This window comes from Anneissia japonica, unplaced genomic scaffold (genome assembly GCF_011630105.1).
Source record: "Anneissia japonica isolate Jap-2015-1 unplaced genomic scaffold, ASM1163010v1 scaffold6792_len961167_cov158, whole genome shotgun sequence".
Taxonomy (NCBI): Eukaryota; Metazoa; Echinodermata; class Crinoidea; order Comatulida; family Comatulidae; genus Anneissia; species Anneissia japonica.
The window spans coordinates 499328-518346 of NW_022701523.1; the positions used below are offsets into that span (position 1 = coordinate 499328).

At 35.6% G+C, this 19019-nt stretch overlaps 2 protein-coding genes across 2 annotated transcripts in view; both read left to right on the forward strand.

The window, feature by feature from the left end:
* The first annotated feature begins 894 nt into the window (after positions 1-894).
* Positions 895-13633, forward strand: LOC117103591 (alkylated DNA repair protein alkB homolog 8-like). The gene is made up of 10 exons (XM_033244173.1): positions 895-1034; positions 3469-3709; positions 4530-4667; positions 5444-5655; positions 6131-6237; positions 7169-7299; positions 7873-8121; positions 9590-9636; positions 10375-10524; positions 11649-13633. Exons 1-10 carry the CDS (start codon positions 927-929, stop codon positions 12237-12239), a joined length of 1974 nt encoding a protein of 657 aa, XP_033100064.1. The 5' UTR covers positions 895-926; the 3' UTR covers positions 12240-13633.
* A 1775-nt stretch (positions 13634-15408) lies between these two features.
* Positions 15409-19019, forward strand: part of LOC117103592 (sushi domain-containing protein 2-like) — a 28338-nt gene continuing 24727 nt past the window's right edge. Inside the window, exons 1-4 of the mRNA XM_033244174.1 lie at positions 15409-15683; positions 16012-16139; positions 16890-17136; positions 17317-17438. Of these exons, the coding sequence (XP_033100065.1) occupies positions 15623-15683; positions 16012-16139; positions 16890-17136; positions 17317-17438 (558 nt within the window). The 5' untranslated portion in view covers positions 15409-15622. The remainder of the gene's footprint in view (positions 15684-16011; positions 16140-16889; positions 17137-17316; positions 17439-19019) is intronic.

Below are 19019 nucleotides of genomic sequence, written 5' to 3' on the forward strand. Positions count from 1 at the left end.
ATTGTCTTGTCTGTACGGCGAATTTGTCTTGTCTGTACGGCGAAAATTATCTTGTCCATACGGAAATTTGTATTGTCTTTACGGCAGTTTGTATTGTCCTTACGGCAATTTTTATTGTCCTTCTGCGTGAGAGCAAGGCAATTCATCAGAAGGACGTCGCACATCTCGGGACATCAAACGTTTTAACTCTGGCATCGACATTCTAGGCGCACGTGCGTCCCTACACGCTGAACGTCACAAAAACAAAAGCAACCAAACCATAAACCGCCGTCGTCGTGACGATTTACCTACGCGTGTGTTAGTTGCCATGATAATCGCGCGTCGTGCGGTGATTACAAAGGACTAATGGTATTTTGCACTAACATTAGACTGAAATATATTCTCCATTTCAACAATAATTTTACCAAAATTGTGGTGAATTGTCGTTCATGAGACTCACTTCGCAGTAAAAATCAATAAATGTCCTGTATATACTCAAATGTTCCTTTTCGGCACCTTATGCCAACATTGTCAAAATGACAGATTAATATTTCATAAGAACATGAAATTTTATAAAATTAGTAAAATTTAAATTGCTATAACTTTTCATTTTCTTTATCAATTTTCACAAATCAAATTGCAGTTTATAGAACCATTTAACAAGCTCGCGGTAAAAAAAAAATCAGATGTAACAGACATTACGAAGTACCCAAAATTAATAAATTAAAAACTAACACCATAAAACGAATGGCACGCATAGACTAATAATTGACGGCTGTACTCACAACTAGTACCGGATTGTTGATGCCACAGTAAAGATCAAAGGACTGTACGCACGCGCTATGTTCGAGAGCGGAGATGTGCGTCCTTCTGTTGAATTACCTTGGTGAGAGTGGGATTATACCAAAGAGTATAAATATTTATACTCTTTGATTATACGTACGCCAATGTTTGTCTATTTTGGCCCTAATGGCCGCCCATACTCTGACACCGACGAGAAGCTGACAAAACATGTGCAAAGCAGGAAAGTGAATAAAAGTCAAGTTTTCGGGAAGGTGGAGTATATGTTTTTTTTCTTTTTTTCCCCTTTTTTCCCCTCTATTACTAAGGTGTAAATATATAATAGGTACAGCTTGCCTGTACTAGGCCTAGGCCTATGTAGCCAGGCTAGGCCAGGCTAGCATTTGGGCAGGCTAGGCTATATTTATCCGTAGGCCTAGGCTAGTCTTTTCTAGATGGCTGGCCTAGCCTTGGGCCTATTAAGGCCCATTTCTAGTAGTAGTGCTAGCCAGGATATTTGATATTATTAACAAGATTGTTCATCAAAATATTGATCTAAAGTTTGATAACCACCTAGGCCTAGCGAGGTAGGCCTAGAATTCAACAGACGAGCAACTGCTGCTAGGGGGTCCTACTAAAAAACGCCCGGGGCGCCCGGAGACGCCCGGGGCGCCCGGAGCTCCCGGAGACGCCCGGGGCTCCCGGAGACGCCCGGCGCCTGGATGGACGGCATGTAAGTTATAAACGGCTGTGATACGGCCAGAGAAATACCAGGCCTAGGCCTAGGCAGGAGAACAGGAGGAGCCTAGCTAGGAGGACTGGAGATATTAATTATTTGTTAAGAAGACTGCAAATATTGAATCGGTTAATATTTAGCTAGGCCCCTAATATCTTGATCAAAATATTCATTTTCTTTTATTTTTTCAGGAACCCAGGCCTACTACAGTAGGGCCTACTACTGTAGTAGGCCCTACCCAAGAATAAGAAGCCTGTCAGCTGAATATTAAATGCAACATGGATTCTAGGTATTAAATAGTTTTACAATGCAAACAACTAAGTACAGATAAAGACAAGAATACCATACTACATAGGCATTAAGATATAAATTAAAGGAATTTAAGCTAAAACACTAAGAATACTAGGATATGAACATTTTATAATTAAATATAAAATTAGTTACTGAATAGTACCGTATATACTCATGTACAAGACACTCCCTGAGTTTGAAAAGATTTCTGGACCATTTGTTTCATCGTCGGAATTTCTACTTTTTTTTTCTGCTTTTTATGGGCTTGATACTACATCTAGCTGGCTAAAAACAGAGCCAGTGCAAGGCTGATCTTGAAAAATATGAGTTTTTTTAAATGTTCTTCAAAATCTCATTTGCTCGTATTTAAAGTTGCATTCACTCATACTGACAAGTACAGTAGTAGCTTCATTGCAGTAGTAAATTCATGTGAAATAATAAATCTAGAATTTGTATGTCGTGCGTATAAGATCACTGCCTGTTTTTTGATCGTTATTTTCTATTTTAAGCCGTCTTACATGCGAGATATTATAAGGTACTCTATATTAAATTAGACAAGATTTTTTTTATACCTTGTTTCGTAAACTTGTAAGTAAGCTCAGTCGGCTAATCTGGTGGTAGCCACTGTGTGTGCACTGAACCGTGGAGATCTCTTGTTCCCCGGTCCAATTCCCATCGCTGCCTCTCCTTATATTTCAGCTGGAGGGCTGAAATACAAGTTATAACAGCGCACCATCTTTCGGATGAGACTTTTAAACCGTTGGTCCTGTGTGCATTATGGCCCACGTGCACGTTAAAGAACGCTGTACACTCTTCGGAAAAGAATAGGGGATTGTCTCCCGGTGTACTGCCCAATCACCACCAGAAGGACCCCACTGGAAATATGTCTTCTTCTAGACTTTCGTGGGCTATCCTTGGTGTTTACACACCAAATAAATCCAATCCAATCCAAATATGGATTATTTTTTTTTTAAAGATAATCGGAGGAGGGTGGAATAAAAAAAAAAAAAATGTTTTCTTATTTAGCAAAAACATCCAGATGGAGGAGAAAATAAAAATAAAATTGTATTGGTGAATGTAAAATGGGATAGTCAAATGCTTCAAACATATAAATTAGGAAGAAGTATACATATTTTATCTTTAGAGATTTCAAGAAGGCATAGGGCGTAATAAAAATTTAAAAAAAAACTTTAAATTTTTTGTGGCGGTGCCCTAAAATGAAATTTTATTTTTATTCGAAATCATCAGTATTTGCATTCGGCGGATTCGCTAAACAAGGTATAAGAAAAGTCTCGCCTTGTGATGACATCACATGAACACCATATCGTCGCTAACATCACGAACTAACACAATTAAATTCAATTGTGTTAGTCCGTGAAATAAAAAAAGCGCGTCAAAATACGCGCTGTTGTCGTTAAGGACTTTTTTTGTGGTAAAGAATACAAAATTGCTTGACAACCAATACGCGCTCGTTTTGACGCGCTACTGTGATTTCACGAACTAACATAATCTACTTTGATTGTGTTAGTTCGTGATGTGGGTGACGATATAGGCACCGCATGACTATATTTGGGCATACAACAATTTTTTGTCAAAGGAAATTTTATAGTGTGTGCAGATCTTCCAAAAACACATGCTTATGAAAATTATTATTTTTTATTTTTCTTTTTTTATCTATTCAGCATTTATTTGTTGCAAATGGTGGTTTATTAAATCAAGTCCAGCATCATGAGATATGTGAATTGTTTGGCCAGTACGGTGGTTTGCAAAAAGTGTCGATGGTTTCTGGGAAGTCGTACTGTTTCGTCAGTTTTACCGAGTCCGCTTTTGCGAAGGCAGCTTTAGAGAACTTGCAGGCTTATGAATTGCATGATAAGCAGGGACCAGAGAAGGTCATCCTTTACTTGATGTACATTAACCAAGGTATGCAACCCATACCACAGGTGGGCATTAATTATGCAACCAATACCACAGTGGGCAGGTATATACTGTACTGTACTGCAGGTGGGCAGGTATGCAACCCGTACTCACAGATGAGCAGGTACTTTATGCAACCCATTCCACATATGGGCAGGTATGAAACCCTTACCACAGTTGGGCAGGTATATACCGTAATTCATACCACAAGGGGGTAGGTATGCAATCCATAGCACAGGTGGGCAGGTATGCAACCCATACCACAGGTGGACAGGTGAAAACCCATAAAACCACAGGTGGGCAGGTAAGCAACCCACACCATAGTTAGCAAAGTGTACAGTATCACATCAATTGTACTGTATACGCCTACTCATAATGATATTTATTTATATTCAGTTAAGACATATGTCCATACATTTAACATAAAACCATTTTTTTATATTGAATTTATTTATTGTTATACATGATAATGATAAAAGTGATAAAAGCACTTCTAGTAAAAATAGAAAATTATATTCATATTGAAGTGTGAAAATGCCATTTCCAGCCATCTAGAGGTGCCATAATCATTCATAAATAGGTTCTTACCTTGGCTCCAACCATCTAGTGGTCTACACTCTCCATCCGTAAAAATTCTCTCCCTGTGGATCCCTGTATTTTGAATTCCTGGATCCGCCACTTAATATTACCCCTTCTCTGGAGTACTTTGTTTGCATGGGATGTTGGAATACAAAACATTAAAAAAGTTCATGAATTTCTCAGTACCTGAGGAGGTTAATAAAACAATCTGGTTTTAGCGCTTTTTATACCGCCCCTTTTATTTTAGTTCCTGAGCATGTAATGAACACTCCTGACCCCATGGCTTTACCCCCTGGTCTTGCTTTGGTCTTTGACTTTATTGATGAGGCAATGGAAGAGCAACTTCTTGACAGCCTTCGGTGGGAAGCCAGTGCACATGCAACAGGTTAGTAACCAAAGATTTTTTGTTTTGTTTTGTTTTTAATTTGATAAGAAACTGATAAAGTATGCACTTATTAAATTATGAACATTATATATGAACATTCAATAAATAAATTGAAAAGAATATAATTGCAAAGTCAGCTTCCAGCAGAGTGAATCCAGTTACTTTCCTAAAACATCACTAAGTTAGTCTTGTAGTAGACCTTGTGTTAAAATGTGGTTCTTAGTAAACAAACAAAATATAAAAAGTAGCCTCGAAAAGAAGCCCATGTTCTTTTCAAGAAAGCATGGGCTTCATTTTGAGATAGTACAGTACATACACTGTGAATCAATTTTAAAGAAACAATAAAAAAAAAAAACATGCTTGGTTTACACAGTAGTTTAGCTGATTTAATGCTGGTTAATAAACTCCATGATGTTATAGCACTTGACCCTATTTACAGTATTGTTTTTATATTGTAGTAATACCCAAAATTTACAGCATTAATTTTGAAAAGAAGCCCCCTTGTTTACTTTGCAAAAGTAGTTTGAAAAAGAAGCACATCTCAAAAACAATCTATTCTCGAAAAAAAGAGGCCCATCCACAAAGTTGCAAAAAATTAAAGAGTATGGCTTCTATTCAAGGTTTTATGGTATATTACTGTAGGACCTACTATTCTTTTTTGTTGTTTTTCTTTCTGTTGTTATTAATATTTGTGTTGTTGTTATGGTTGCTGTTTTAAAGGCAGAGTCTACTAATATTGAAAGCTGCTATTTACAAGTTTTTCTTCCTGTTTACAGATCAAGTGTTGAAACAGCGAAGGGTACAGCACTACGGTTATAGATTTTGCTATGATACTAACAATGTTGACCGTGCTAATCCCTTACCTGGCGGTTTGGGCTTGTATCAAGATATAGCGGACAAACTCTTGGCAGGTGGTCTAATTAAGAGCCCTCTAGACCAGCTTACCATCNNGGGATGTCATCACTGTCTCTTATACACATCTAGATGTGTATAAGAGACAGGCTTTACCTTCGTGCCCCTCCCCATCCCCCCACAATTCAAGACTTCTAGATACGCCACTGCACCAAAATCAACTATATTAATTTCTAAACTCTATTTCTTCTTTATCCTGATCACCTGATCTGTGCCTACACATACAATAAAATACAATAAATGACAAAAAATTTGAAGTCTTTTATGTGTGTTTTGATTTATTATATTTAAGATTACATTTAAAAACTATATCTGAAATATGTAATACCCAATATTATTTTATACAATATTATATTATCTCTAACTATTTTTTTAGATGCATATTTTAAATTCTAGTTTTTTTAACTATTAATGTATTTTTACTTTTAAAATTATATATTTTTGTGTCTTATACATTTTTTATGTTTTAAGATTATATTTAAATTTTTTTATTTCATTTTGCAAAGAAACAATTTTCCACATTAATTAATACTTACCCCGGTTTTTGGTAGGTTGTTATGCTATTTACCCACCCAAGTGGTCACCAAATACCTGTAGTTGTACCACCAAGAAGTCTGTTAATTTTTGCAGGTGAAGCTCGTTACCTGTGGTCGCATGGGTAAGAATCCAATCAAAACATGTTTATGATTTTACATATCACAGTGTATAGATTTTCCTTGGTTCAATTTCATGTTGTAAAATCATTCAATTTATTTAGTTTTATTTAGTTTATTTAAACACAATAATATTTCAACACAAAGGTTATTTTACAAACAGTCGTGCCTTGTAATGACTGGAACATCAAAGTATGTTTATAAAATGTCAAAATGTGATTAGTTTACTCCATTCGCCATTGGCCTCTAATTTTACCCGGCCTCAGCCTTGGTCCCCAGACCTTCTTTGTACACTGCTATTAAGACAATTGTTGATTAACATGTGATACACATGAGAAAGAGAAAAAGAAAAAAAAAAAAAAAAAGAAATAGCCTCAGCCAGGGCCCAGATCCTTTTTTTTACACTGCCAAAAATTGTTGATTACCATGTGATAAACAACATATCAGGGTTTGTTAAATTCTGACATAGGACATTACTGTTCTTTTTTAAAAATGGTGCATGACATTACAGTCGTGATACGCTCATTTTTTTTTTTTTTTGGGGGGGATGTGGTTGGGGGGTGCCGGGACCCATGTATACCCCTAATTTTTATGTGCTGATTATTTCCCAGGGAGCTGAGTATGTGACGTAGGTGACCTGGGTATTAAGTCTAGTGTCGAGTAAAGCACATACCCTTTTCACACTGTTAATTTCGGAGTGGTACCAAATACATTTCTAACAAAAAAGACTGGGTTGATCTCGAGTTATGCCCATCTTAAAACGACAACGAATGCATGTTCAATTAATACTGCCCTACAGACATTACACTACCCTAATTCTTTAGTTGATCACCAATCAAGGGTTTATGCAAAGAAATATAGGAATTTATGTATATTTCTGTATTTTAATTTGTGATGAAATGTTTTTTTTTTCTTTTGTATCTTTCATTCATCCAGAATTGTGTCTAGGAAAAGTGATGTTATACCAACCAAAGATGTATCAAGTGAGGGGGCTCTGACTGTTGTTCAAAGAAGAACACGTACTTCGTTTACATATAGATCTGTAAAGTGGACTCCTTGTCGATGCAGTTAGTTTTTTAAATACTTCAATGCTATTAAATTTCACACTAACACTTTTTCTTTTTTTATAAAAACTGTTCCATGCCCCTATGATATATATAGTCATGATGTGCCTATATATGGTCAAGATGGGATGTCATGACCATATTTAGTCATTTAAAAAAAAGTAAAACCAGGCACACACTATGAGATTTTTCTGTGAAGTTTTAACAGACAAATGATTAGATCAGATTTTATCTGATGAAGAATAGCGCTGTCAATTCAGGGGCCCAACAGAGGTATTTGGTGCCCGACGCAATTAATGGAATTGACGCCCAGTTGTAGCTCGGAGGTTCTTTGTTTTCTGTTTGTGGACACTGCATTTCGTCTGTACGGTATACTTGACATTTATTTATTTGGGTACAACCTTGCAAAATCTCATCTAGTAGTCCTATATAGTTTTGTTCATGCCAATTTTGTCACCCCCCACAGCTTGGTGTGATGATCACATGCCCTGTTCTGTTCACGCCTCTATGTCAAATTTTTTTTTTTTAAACTCATGTTGTATTGTTGAATATAAAACCCATGATTGTTTTTTAAAGAGTTCCCTGAACGATGCGACAGCCAAGGTTATCTAAAAACCTCTGAGAAAACTGGGGTCAACACCAAAGGCAAAACCCCTGTGAAGCTGCCGAGTTCAGAGTCAGAAGCAGCCAACCTGGAGGCCAATCATGTTCACACAGTGTATGACAGCATAGCTCCTCACTTCAGCGAAACAAGGTACAAGGCGTGGCCTCCTGTCGTTGAATTTCTTGAAACGGTACCAGCGGGTTCAGTACTATTGGATGTAGGTGAGGAACTATAGTATAAAAGAAAAGCACTATATCAGTCTCATTGAGCAAGGGTGGGCATGATAATGGGTCGGGTGTCAAACTGAATTCTTCATCTGAATTCAACACTGAGGGCCTCAATGAAGCAAATTTATAGTATGGTTGGCCATAGTATACTTTATTTTTATGGGCTGCCACAAATCTGCTCTTGGACCTTATGCCGTCTGTGGGTAGCACTTCGCCCATCTATACCACAGAGGACCCTAAAAAATGAGTGTAGAATCCAATATAATTTTTGGAAAAAAAGTCATGCCAGTGTCTTCAGGGTAATTGCTACTGTTTATTTGTACTGCATTTGTTTTTTAATGCAAGTGGAACTTCTTGTTATAATCTTGAGATAGTTTTATGGCATGTGCAATTCATTTGATGCTTTTTTACCAAAATTTCCGTCACCACAAAAATTACAGAAAAGGTAGTAAAGCCATTGAACAATAAAATGAATAGGTGGGGGCAAGTACAAACTTGGCCTGGCTTGCCCAAATGGCAATCACATATTTCAAAAATTATGTGAGCCAAGCGAGTTGAATGGCCAAGTGGTACAGGCGAGGCACCGTAACTATAACCAACAATAACGGCACAGGTTCGCGGCCGCCTCGCTGCTAGTTCCGGTGGTGGAACAAGACTTCTCGGATAAGGACTATAAACTGTAGGCCCAGTGTACACAATGCTCATGTGCACTTTAAAGAACCCAGTACATCTTTCGAGATGAGTAGGGGGTTAACCCGGTGTACTGGCCCATACGGCCCCTGTAGTCTTGTGATGGGATTGCCACTTTGAAGAGTGATTTAGTTCACTGTTTGTCATATTCTTGGCCCTTGTGCCTAAAGCTGAATAAAAAAAAACAAAAAAAAAAAACTGTACAGTAACAGATTGTCTATTTTTTAGTTCAGGTTTAGTGACAGGTCTATAGGCATAGCATCATATTTTGTATGCTTACTTTTTGAAGATTGTTCATATCTATCTTCAGCTTTATATGATGCATCCCATCATTCCCTTAAACTAGATTAACTCTTACAACTTTCATGGGAGATGACAGGAAAGAGTTTACATGCCTGCAAGCAGACAGACAGTAGATACAAAAGCTGATCAATTGGGACCATTGAAGGTCTACATTATAATTAACTCTCTTTCTGTTGATTAACAGTAGGTAACTGATATTTGGGACCTCTAAAGATATCTCTATCTTGAAGATGGCTATCTAAACTCATCTTGCAGTTCATTATAAAGTTGACACATAAACATACAATCAGAAAGTGTGAAAGAAGAAAACAATTGGATGTGGCCATCTGCAGCAGTTAATAATGAGTAGGTTTAGACCATAGATCACCATTTACCCACATTAAAGACAATATAAAGAAAATTCAAAACATCACTACATAGACATATAACTTTTTGTATGACAATTCTATGTATGCTTATTTATTTCTAGGCTGTGGGAATGGAAAATACCTTGGAATTAATTCAGAAATTTATAAGGTAATGGCTACTTGTGTCTATAATTTTATAATGGAATGTCCTATTGTACCTTATTATAATGTAATGGCATAAGGCCATTAATAATAATTGGAAGTGTTTACTAATATGGAATGATTTATAATATTGCATAATACCTTATATATACAACAATTGATTAATAAATAAGGATATGGCATATATAATCAAGGTTTATAATACTGAATCTTGATTTTTATTTAAATTTTAAATTTATTTATTTTTTTTTGTAATTTGTGTGACTGTGGCTAGACGAACCAGTAGGGCTACCGTGATAATAAGTCATTTTTTATTGACTGCGGTGTCATTTTTTAAAGTTTTTATGATATGCATGCTGTTACCATTCCCTTTACCACAATACCCGTTTCAGCAATAGCTCTGACGGGTTGAGGAACCACACTTTGTACTGACCTTAACTGACAATCAAACTCAATCAAAAAAGAGAACAAAATTGGTAATTAGTTTTCCAGCAAGTTGTCAATAAATCGCATAGGCATACCTATGGTATGGCATAGTATAGCTGACCTTGCATGGGCAATAAATTACAGAAGCTATGATTATAATAAAAATATAGAGCAATTACCAGAGAAAGGCCTAATGTCCCAAATGATGGTTGGAAATCAGAAAAACTTTTAAAGGGTAGAAACACATCATGTTTTATTATCAAACCAAATAAGTAATGATTAAAATGTTAGATATTGTTATAATATTTGTTTCTGATAGTTTGGGTGTGACCGCAGTAGGAATCTCATTGGCATATGCCGTGAGAAGTCATACCAAGCCTTTGTATGTGACTCGCTTGCCCTTCCAATCCGCAGTGATTCTTTGGATGTCTGTATTTGTATTGCTGTTCTTCATCACTTTACCACTTTGGTAAGTCATTGGTTTGTTAAAGCTCTGCTCACACTATCAAGTGGTCAAACAAAATAGAGGGCAGCATATTCATGTTGAAAAATTGTCTTAAGGGCTTAAACCCTGTCCATTATCAATTTGTTTTTGACAAAAAACTGCTATATGCCCATATATGGTTATGATGTCGCTATATATGATCATGAAGTGATGTCATCATGACCTTATTTATTCATGTCAAATGTTTATGTCAAATTTTGTCAAATTTGATACTTTTGACAGGGCTTTAGATCCTTATATTTAAAATCCCACATCCTACGAGTGTCAGAAATTATTTGCACTATTAACACTGTATATTAGGCAAAATAAAACAAAATATTGTGTTGGCCACGCCCGACCGACCCAAATTTTGCGAAATTAAAGATCGACATTTTTTTTTTTTTTTTTTTTTTTTACAACGAAGGATATCTTTTTTTTTTCGTGAGTTAATAAAGCTGTAATAGCTTTGGACTAGGCTAGGGGGTCATGGCCTAGCCTATTTTGCTGCATAGCACCCAATGCGAATCAAAAATGTTTGTATTATTTGTGTATTTTCTACTGTTTTAAGCATAAATACAATTTTGGTTTAAAAAAAAGTCTTCCTACCGACCTAACGATTTTTTGGGTTTTTCAAAAATGGTCTTATAATAATAACAACAAAATTACAACAAATATGATGATGATGATGATGACACAGAGATCTGCGATGTTAACAATGAGGATGCTTTATGACAAACAGCGAAATCAAAATGAACTTGTATAGTGCCTTACACCATAAAAATCGTCTCAAAGCACTTAAAAAATCTGAAAAAAAAAGAGAGAAAATTAACCCATAAACTATCTTCAAACTAATCAGAAAACAATTTACCAAAGAAATGAAAATTAAAAATGAGCCATGACAGTGCATAAGATATTTAAGTTATTCCAAGATAAAATTGATTCCTTTAAAAAGTATATTTTATTAGCACATATACTGCAAGTATTGCACCTTATTCATTGAGATCCCATCCTAAGAGCCTAAATCTATTATTAGCATATTAGGCACTTTATAAACAGGTAATTATTTACTTTGGTTGTTTCATTGACTCTGCCACTTTACATTTTTTTAGGAAAGAAGACTACAGGGGCTTATGGAAATTCTGCGTGTTTTGCGACCTGGTGGTAAGGCTCTTGTTACTGTGTGGGCAATGGAACAAGAAAAAAACAAGACGAAATCTACATACTTGAAAAAGGTGACAGCAGATGCCAGACATGGTGGTCAGTCATATAAAATGGATTTAAAGGAATTTAATGAAGTTTTAAATGATACAGATACAAGCAAAGATGATAGTGATATGTACGGAGAGACTGCAAAAGTAGAAGATCTAAGTATTTCTAGTTTAAGTATAGAACCATCAAGATCACAGAAAGCATCTGCTACATCAGAGGATACAGTAAATACCGATCTTAGCGTCCACTCAAACAGAACTCAGTTCAAACAGCAAGACATGCTCGTACCTTGGCATTTTAAGAAGCCTGGGGAGAAAGCTACCAATGAAAAGGACTTTCAAGTTTACCACAGATTCTACCATGTGTTTGTAGAAGGAGAGCTCGAATCTTTATGTCTACAATGCCCTGGCATTCAGATTGAGAAGTGTTATTACGTGGAAGGGAACTGGTTTATAATACTTAACAAAAATCAAAATGATCATACAAAATAGAGGGCAGCATCCATGTCGAAACAATTCAGAGTTGTGTGTGCACAGGCTATAATATACAGTGAACCCACTTTTGCCGACAATGGCAGAATTTTGCATTATAAAACTGAAAACTATCTGAAAAAAAAAATGAATTTTTCAGTTTACATGCTGCATATTTCTCCGTTAGAAGAAGTGGTACATACCACTTAAGTTCTTGACAAAAACTTAGGTAATACATCTTGCTGGTATGTTGCAGGTCTTTGGGTTCTTAAATTTATTTATAGCCAATGAAGCCCATGGGATTACCTTTAGAAGTGTGTGATTGTATTTGGTTGATTTGTTTACATTCCGATGGCTACAGTATAATGTCACCAGCCAGTCATATTTAGGACTCTCTTGTTAACTCCCAATGGACATTCTTAGAATCAATTAAGTTTATGGAGCTGCTGACAGCTCCCTCTGGACCATGAGAAAGATCACTCACAACAATCTGACAGCTCAATAGACCATTTCTGCTAAGGGGAACTTTTGCCTCATGTACCCTAAATTGGAATTGTTGCACAAAGAATTAAATTGCAAAAATTCATTTGCTTGAGAACCTGAAAGACAATGGATCTTTCCACTAAACATCTTTCTGGCGCTGTTCTGATTGGTCAGTTGTTAAGTTTGATTGACACTCCAGAAAGGTCTATTCGATCCTAAGTGTAAAAATTCTCTATAGAAAATGAAATTAAGAGTACAAAAAGTGAAGCTATATGCTAGGCTTTTCACACAGCCAGTGTTTTAGGCCATAGAGTGGTAGTGCTAGCTAAGTCTAGGTCTGAAATCGAGAGTCCCTACCAAAATTAGGAGCTCTAGTTAAAATATAAACTAAAAAATCATAACTGTAGGTTTCTGCATCATGTTAAAAACGACAGGAAATTATGAAATCCCGAATGTAAAAGGCCGCAAAATGTTTCAATTGGTAAAATTGCCAAAATATAGGGCTGCAAAAATAAAAGGTTGTACAGTATACTAATTGCCTTAAATCAGTCAATCACCTTTCTTTTTTCAGTATATGAACCTCTCGGAGAGGGTTTTGCCCATGTTCATTCTGTTATCATTGCAGATCAAAACAAGGTTTTTATTGTTGATTCAAAGACTAACCGAAAAATAGTCAATCGTATCTATGGGTTACCCAGTCTTCCAATCTTGACTGGGAACCCATCAGACTTTAGGTGTTATCATAAGAACGATTGGATGTCATAATCAGGAATTAATTATAAAGCTGTCTTTCTCATTCGCTAAGTATAGGAATATGGAGTGCCTTCGTTTTCGTGTTTTTGATCATCCCTTATTGGTTCGTTTATTATGTATCTTTCTTTTTTGTGTTCCAGTTTGTGTTCCAAAGACGAAATACATGAAATCAAACTATATTCTAGTGATGGGTATGTGTTTTGACTAATCACTTTGCACAAAATTGAAATATTTACGATAGTAATTTACGAGGAACTTATATTACGGCAAATAATGCTAAGAAATATGGCTGTGAGATCTGTGGCTGATGCAGCATTATTTTGCCGGAGTGGGTGGCGAGAGCAGCAACTGAGGCGGACCTAAGGTCCAAAGGGACGCCACCTATTGTCGAGCAGGTAATTTTCTGGGTGGTGCATGCTGGACTCAGAAGAACCGCATTGGCCACCTATGGACAGACAATGCACATTACTTTTGCATTTATTCCTGCTGAAAATACGTAAACATACAAAAACGTAATGTTAACTACTTTTGAATATACTTAGAAATACCAAAAAAAAATAATATAAAATACTGTGTGGTTAGAGTCGTACAAAGATATACAGGTCAAAGCTGGCACTGATTACTAGTGGCAGTAACATTTAAACCCCTTAAACCATAAAGCCTTGAAATGAAGGATTTTCAAAGCATATTTACTATTTCCAGACTTCTAGAGGAGCCTTTGACCATCTAAATTTGGACAACAGCAACTTCGATTGGTTCATCATACAAAAAAATAAATATATAAATGAGGTAAGGAATTAACCTGCTGGTTGCTATAGCTATTTTCAAAATTTTGGAGGTCCTTAGGATCGATTTCAAAGACATTGCAGCATCAAATTCAAATATTACTGGAATGCAGACAAAGTTTTAAAATTAGTACAAAAGATAATTGACGTAACATTACACAGTAAATGGAACAAACACAACGGGAAGTAATTCCGGCGGCATGATTCTTTTCACTGTTTGCTTAACAGCCTTGTACGCCTACAAGCGTGGCAATGACTTCAAATTGTATACCTGATTTTATTTCAGATCATTGTGATTGTATGCTTGTATCAAAATACACCACATTGTAATTTAGTTGTTGACACAGAAATGACGCAAAAATCATTGTCATGGGACTACCGTGCATAATAAGTGTTTTAATGCAATAGTTGGAAAACTTTTTGGCCCATGACCCAGAAAGCATTTAAACACCACTAGATGTAGCTCTGTTTCTAATACGTCTATTGGGTATAGAGTGAGTAGAACAATTTTTAATTGTGGATACGGCTGAAAATAGTAGGGCTTAATAAATTATATTAATACTTTGTTTGTTTTATTTACCAACACTATAGTGGCGGATTCAATGGGGTGGGGGGTTGGCTACATTTCAACAAGAATGGAGATTAACAGAAAATTATATTCAACAGTTTAGGTCTGAGAGAATACCATTTCCGAAGACCTAGAGGTTCCTAATCATAAATTCACTTACCTCAGCCCCAACCATAGCGGGGCCGATGTGGTATAAATCCTCCTTATGTAATGTAGTCCCTCCCTGGGCACCCTTTATTTCAAATTTCTTGACCCGCCACTGCTCTATAGTACATAGATTAGTGACAAAAAGTGAATTGACGAAACAAAAACAACTTGGAAAAAAATCGTGCCGCCGAATTCCACTTCGCTGTGTTCCATTTACTGAGGTTTGCTAGGTCAATAGCTTTGTACCTATATATTTACAACTTTCTTTGCAAGTACTTTTATGGGTATACTAACAACAATTGATTTCTCCCTGAAATGTGTTTTTTTGTTTTTTTTTTTTTTTTTTTTTTTTTTATATGTTGGTTCCTCCGTACTGTGCGCTCACCGTCCTCGAACGAAAGCTCGGTAATGCTGTCTGAAGGAGGGGCTTTATATTTGACGATATAACTCCATTGTTACATCTCCTAACACAGTCTTGGTAACCTGAGTGAACAAATGTTCCATCAGCAATGTAAACTATTGTATAGCCACGTCTACAAATTGAAAATGAACTGTACATTACCCTATGTCAACAAAAATATATGAATAGACGTTGTATAAAGACACTGCAACGAAGTTTAAATTATTATATTGGAACACCCTTGGATACACACTGATCAGACCTGATTATGAAGATTCATCGACTTACTTCTGTACTGTTTTTTTTATTTCAACAATGTTTAAGCCAAGGTAAAACAATGCACTTATTAATAAAATTAAGCAGTGTATAATGGTTAGCGTTATGGTTATTATTATGGTTATTTGGACATCATATTCAGGGAATTCAAATGTCACAACACAAATCCTCTCAAAGTGTATACATTATTTCCAGTTAGTCAGGTGTCATTATTCCCTCGTTAAAGAAAACTTCTCGCGATAACATTGCTCAGTTCTCCCTTCTGCAAAACAATGCAAGCTATAAGAGAATGTTGCAATCAACCATTGTATAACTGCATTTAGGTTAGATGCCATTGATGCTAACTCTATTAATAATTACTGTTATTATTTATCTCCTTAGATATTTTCTTTCCTTACGGAACAGCTGAGGGTGACATTGCTCTACCTACCAATGATGATGGAAGCTCTGGTATTTATAATCTATCAACATTGTTTCCGTTTTTTGATCATGATCATGACTTCCTTTACGTAAGTTTGAATTTCAACATAATAAAAATAATTTTGGAAAATTAGGGTAACGTTTATTCCATTAGCATTGCGACTATATTCATTGTCTTATTGTAAGACAATTGAGTCTAATTTTTGCCCACCATAAATTATCAAATGCCACTGCATAGACTTGAATTCATTATATAATATAATATTATATATATATATATATATATATGTATGTATATATATATATATAATAGGGTAATAATATAATAGGTAAGGGTGGGGAATTGTGGATAGTATCCAATTAGAGACCACCCACAATAAATCGATTCTACTGACCAGTCGTTGGCAGAGAAATCTAAATTGCGCCTTCCTTGTTCTTCCCGCGATGTTGTGAATGTAGCTTTTCCATTGTAGTATTTCACCTATATTGTTTTGTGTTTTTATCAATGAGTTTGCCAGAATTTTGAGATCCAGTAATATTGGAGTGAGAATTAATGACATCTGGTTGGGGGGACTATTCTGGGCTGATGACGTTGTCTTGATCGCTGACAATGAACGCGCGATGACCAAAATGCTTGATTTAGCATCTCAATTTGCTAAAACATGGAAGTTACAATTTAATTACAATAAATCGAATGTCATGGTTACTGGCAAACGTATTGATAAAACAAAACTATGGAAATTAGGCGATCATTATATGAAGTTGACTCTTATAAATATTTAGGTGTGTTCATATCACGAAACTTAAGTGACCACCTTCATTTTGAAAATGTTGTTAAGAAAGGTAATCGCCTTATTGCTTACATTAAATCTATAATTGACAATTGTAATGATTGTAATAGAGTTTATTATGGGGACATTTTATGGAGAGCAATTGCTCTACCATCAATCAATTATGCAAGTTCTGTGTGGTGTAGCAATAGCAAAGATGACATTGATAAACTTGAGAAGCTACAACTTCTAATGGCGCGATGTATTCTAATAGCATCCCGCAACACCCCTCAAACAGCCTTATATGGTGATCTTGGTTGGACACCTATATCTGACATCCACAATAATTTTAAAATTAATTATTTAGATCGAGTCCTCAAATTGGATCTAAGTCGTTGGCCAAGGCTTCTACTTAACCCGATGATTGGCTTTAATTGCAATTTTAGGGACTTTAGTTATAAATTTTTAAGTTGTGTAGAAACTATTTTTCATAAAGGCAAAGCTAATGATTTATTTGATCATATCCATAATGCCAAAGACATACCCAATCCATATTGGGCTTTTGCTATCAAGCGAGCTCTTAGTGAAGCCTCTGTTCATAGTTGGAATGAAGAAATGGTTAGTAAGTCTTCGCTCATTGATTACGCCACTTTAAAGAAATCCCTAACTCTAGAGAGTTACTTGTTAGACAGTACAGATTTTGAGGGCGTAAACATTAAGTTTATATTGCGCTCAAATACATTCCCCCTCGAGGGTAGGATTTGTAGCTGGACGCCTGGAAGTAGTGGTATATGTACAATTTGTGATGACAATTGCCAAGAAAATGTCAGGCACTTCTTATTTGAAATGTATTGCTTTCAATAATTAGATCCAACGAATTTGCCAGATTAAAATGTACTCTTCAACTAAGAAACTACCATCTTTTTTGGGATATATTTTCTAATGCGAATAATGATGTTAAACTTAATATTATGCTTGGGAGTGATTATTACTCTTTCAATAAGGATGTTAACACTCTATTTGATAAGTTTTGCAAAGCATTTGCTAAACAGGCTTGGATAAGGTGTTCTATTCTTATGAACATTTCTATATGAAGATGTTTTGCTCTGTATTGTAGTGTTTAAGATTTCTTAGACTTTTATGTTGGGCATTTACATATACTGAAGTTGTATGTGTGTACAGGGTGATGGGGTGCGTGTGTATATATGGGGTGGTGGGGGTGGGTGTGTTTATTGGTTATGTGAATTTGCTTAGACTAGTAATTTTGTTCTTTGTAGACTGGTTTATTTAGTAGGTTTTTGTTGCTTGGTTTATCTGAATTTGTTATTTTGGAACTCACCGTCCTTTGACGTGTGCCACTGATGTAAAAGTGTATGTTCGAATAAATTATTATTATTATTATTATTATTTTGTAGGTAATGGTAATTATTGTTGTATTTTTTACATAACCATTATGTAAAGGGACAGTGTAAAGGCTGCTTCCGTAAACTGGTAGGCTAGTATTGTGGCTAGGCTGTGTTTTGTTGACAAGTCGGTAGTGTGGGTAATTGTGGACGGGCTAGAGGGCGCTGTTGTTAATAATATGAACTCTATGCCTGTGTATGATTGATTGGTGCTGTTGACGATATGGCCAGGACATAATTGAATTCAAATAAGTTAATTATTATTTTTTTTTTTTTTTTTTGTATATTATTTTTGAAGTCTTTTTGAACTCTAATATTATTTTAGAAGTCTGTCTGAACTCTATAAGTACACTTATTAATGTAAAATGTTAAAACATACCAAAATTTCATTTTATAACACAATACATCAATGAAAAAAAAAAGAATGTACTGGCCACAATTACATACACCCGTAGGTAATTGTGGACACTTGACCCTAGTGTAATTAATGCTTGTTAGCTAATTAAATAATAATCTGATAATCCTGAGTACATATTGGCTGTACACGGTAAAGGAGTGTGTGTGGTGTTTCTTTTCTAGTATCTTTTAGGTTTACGATGATTTTGGGCTTCTACTTTCTGTACACAGACCTTGAGCTACTGCATTGGATGTCATTGCAAATGTGTTAATTGAATTTTATTTGTTTCACTGTTGTATTTACATTTTTGAATAAACCTTTTTACGGTAGTTTAATGTTGTGATTAAATGTGTTTCGTTTTTTATTGTTTGTGCATATATATATATATATATACTGTCT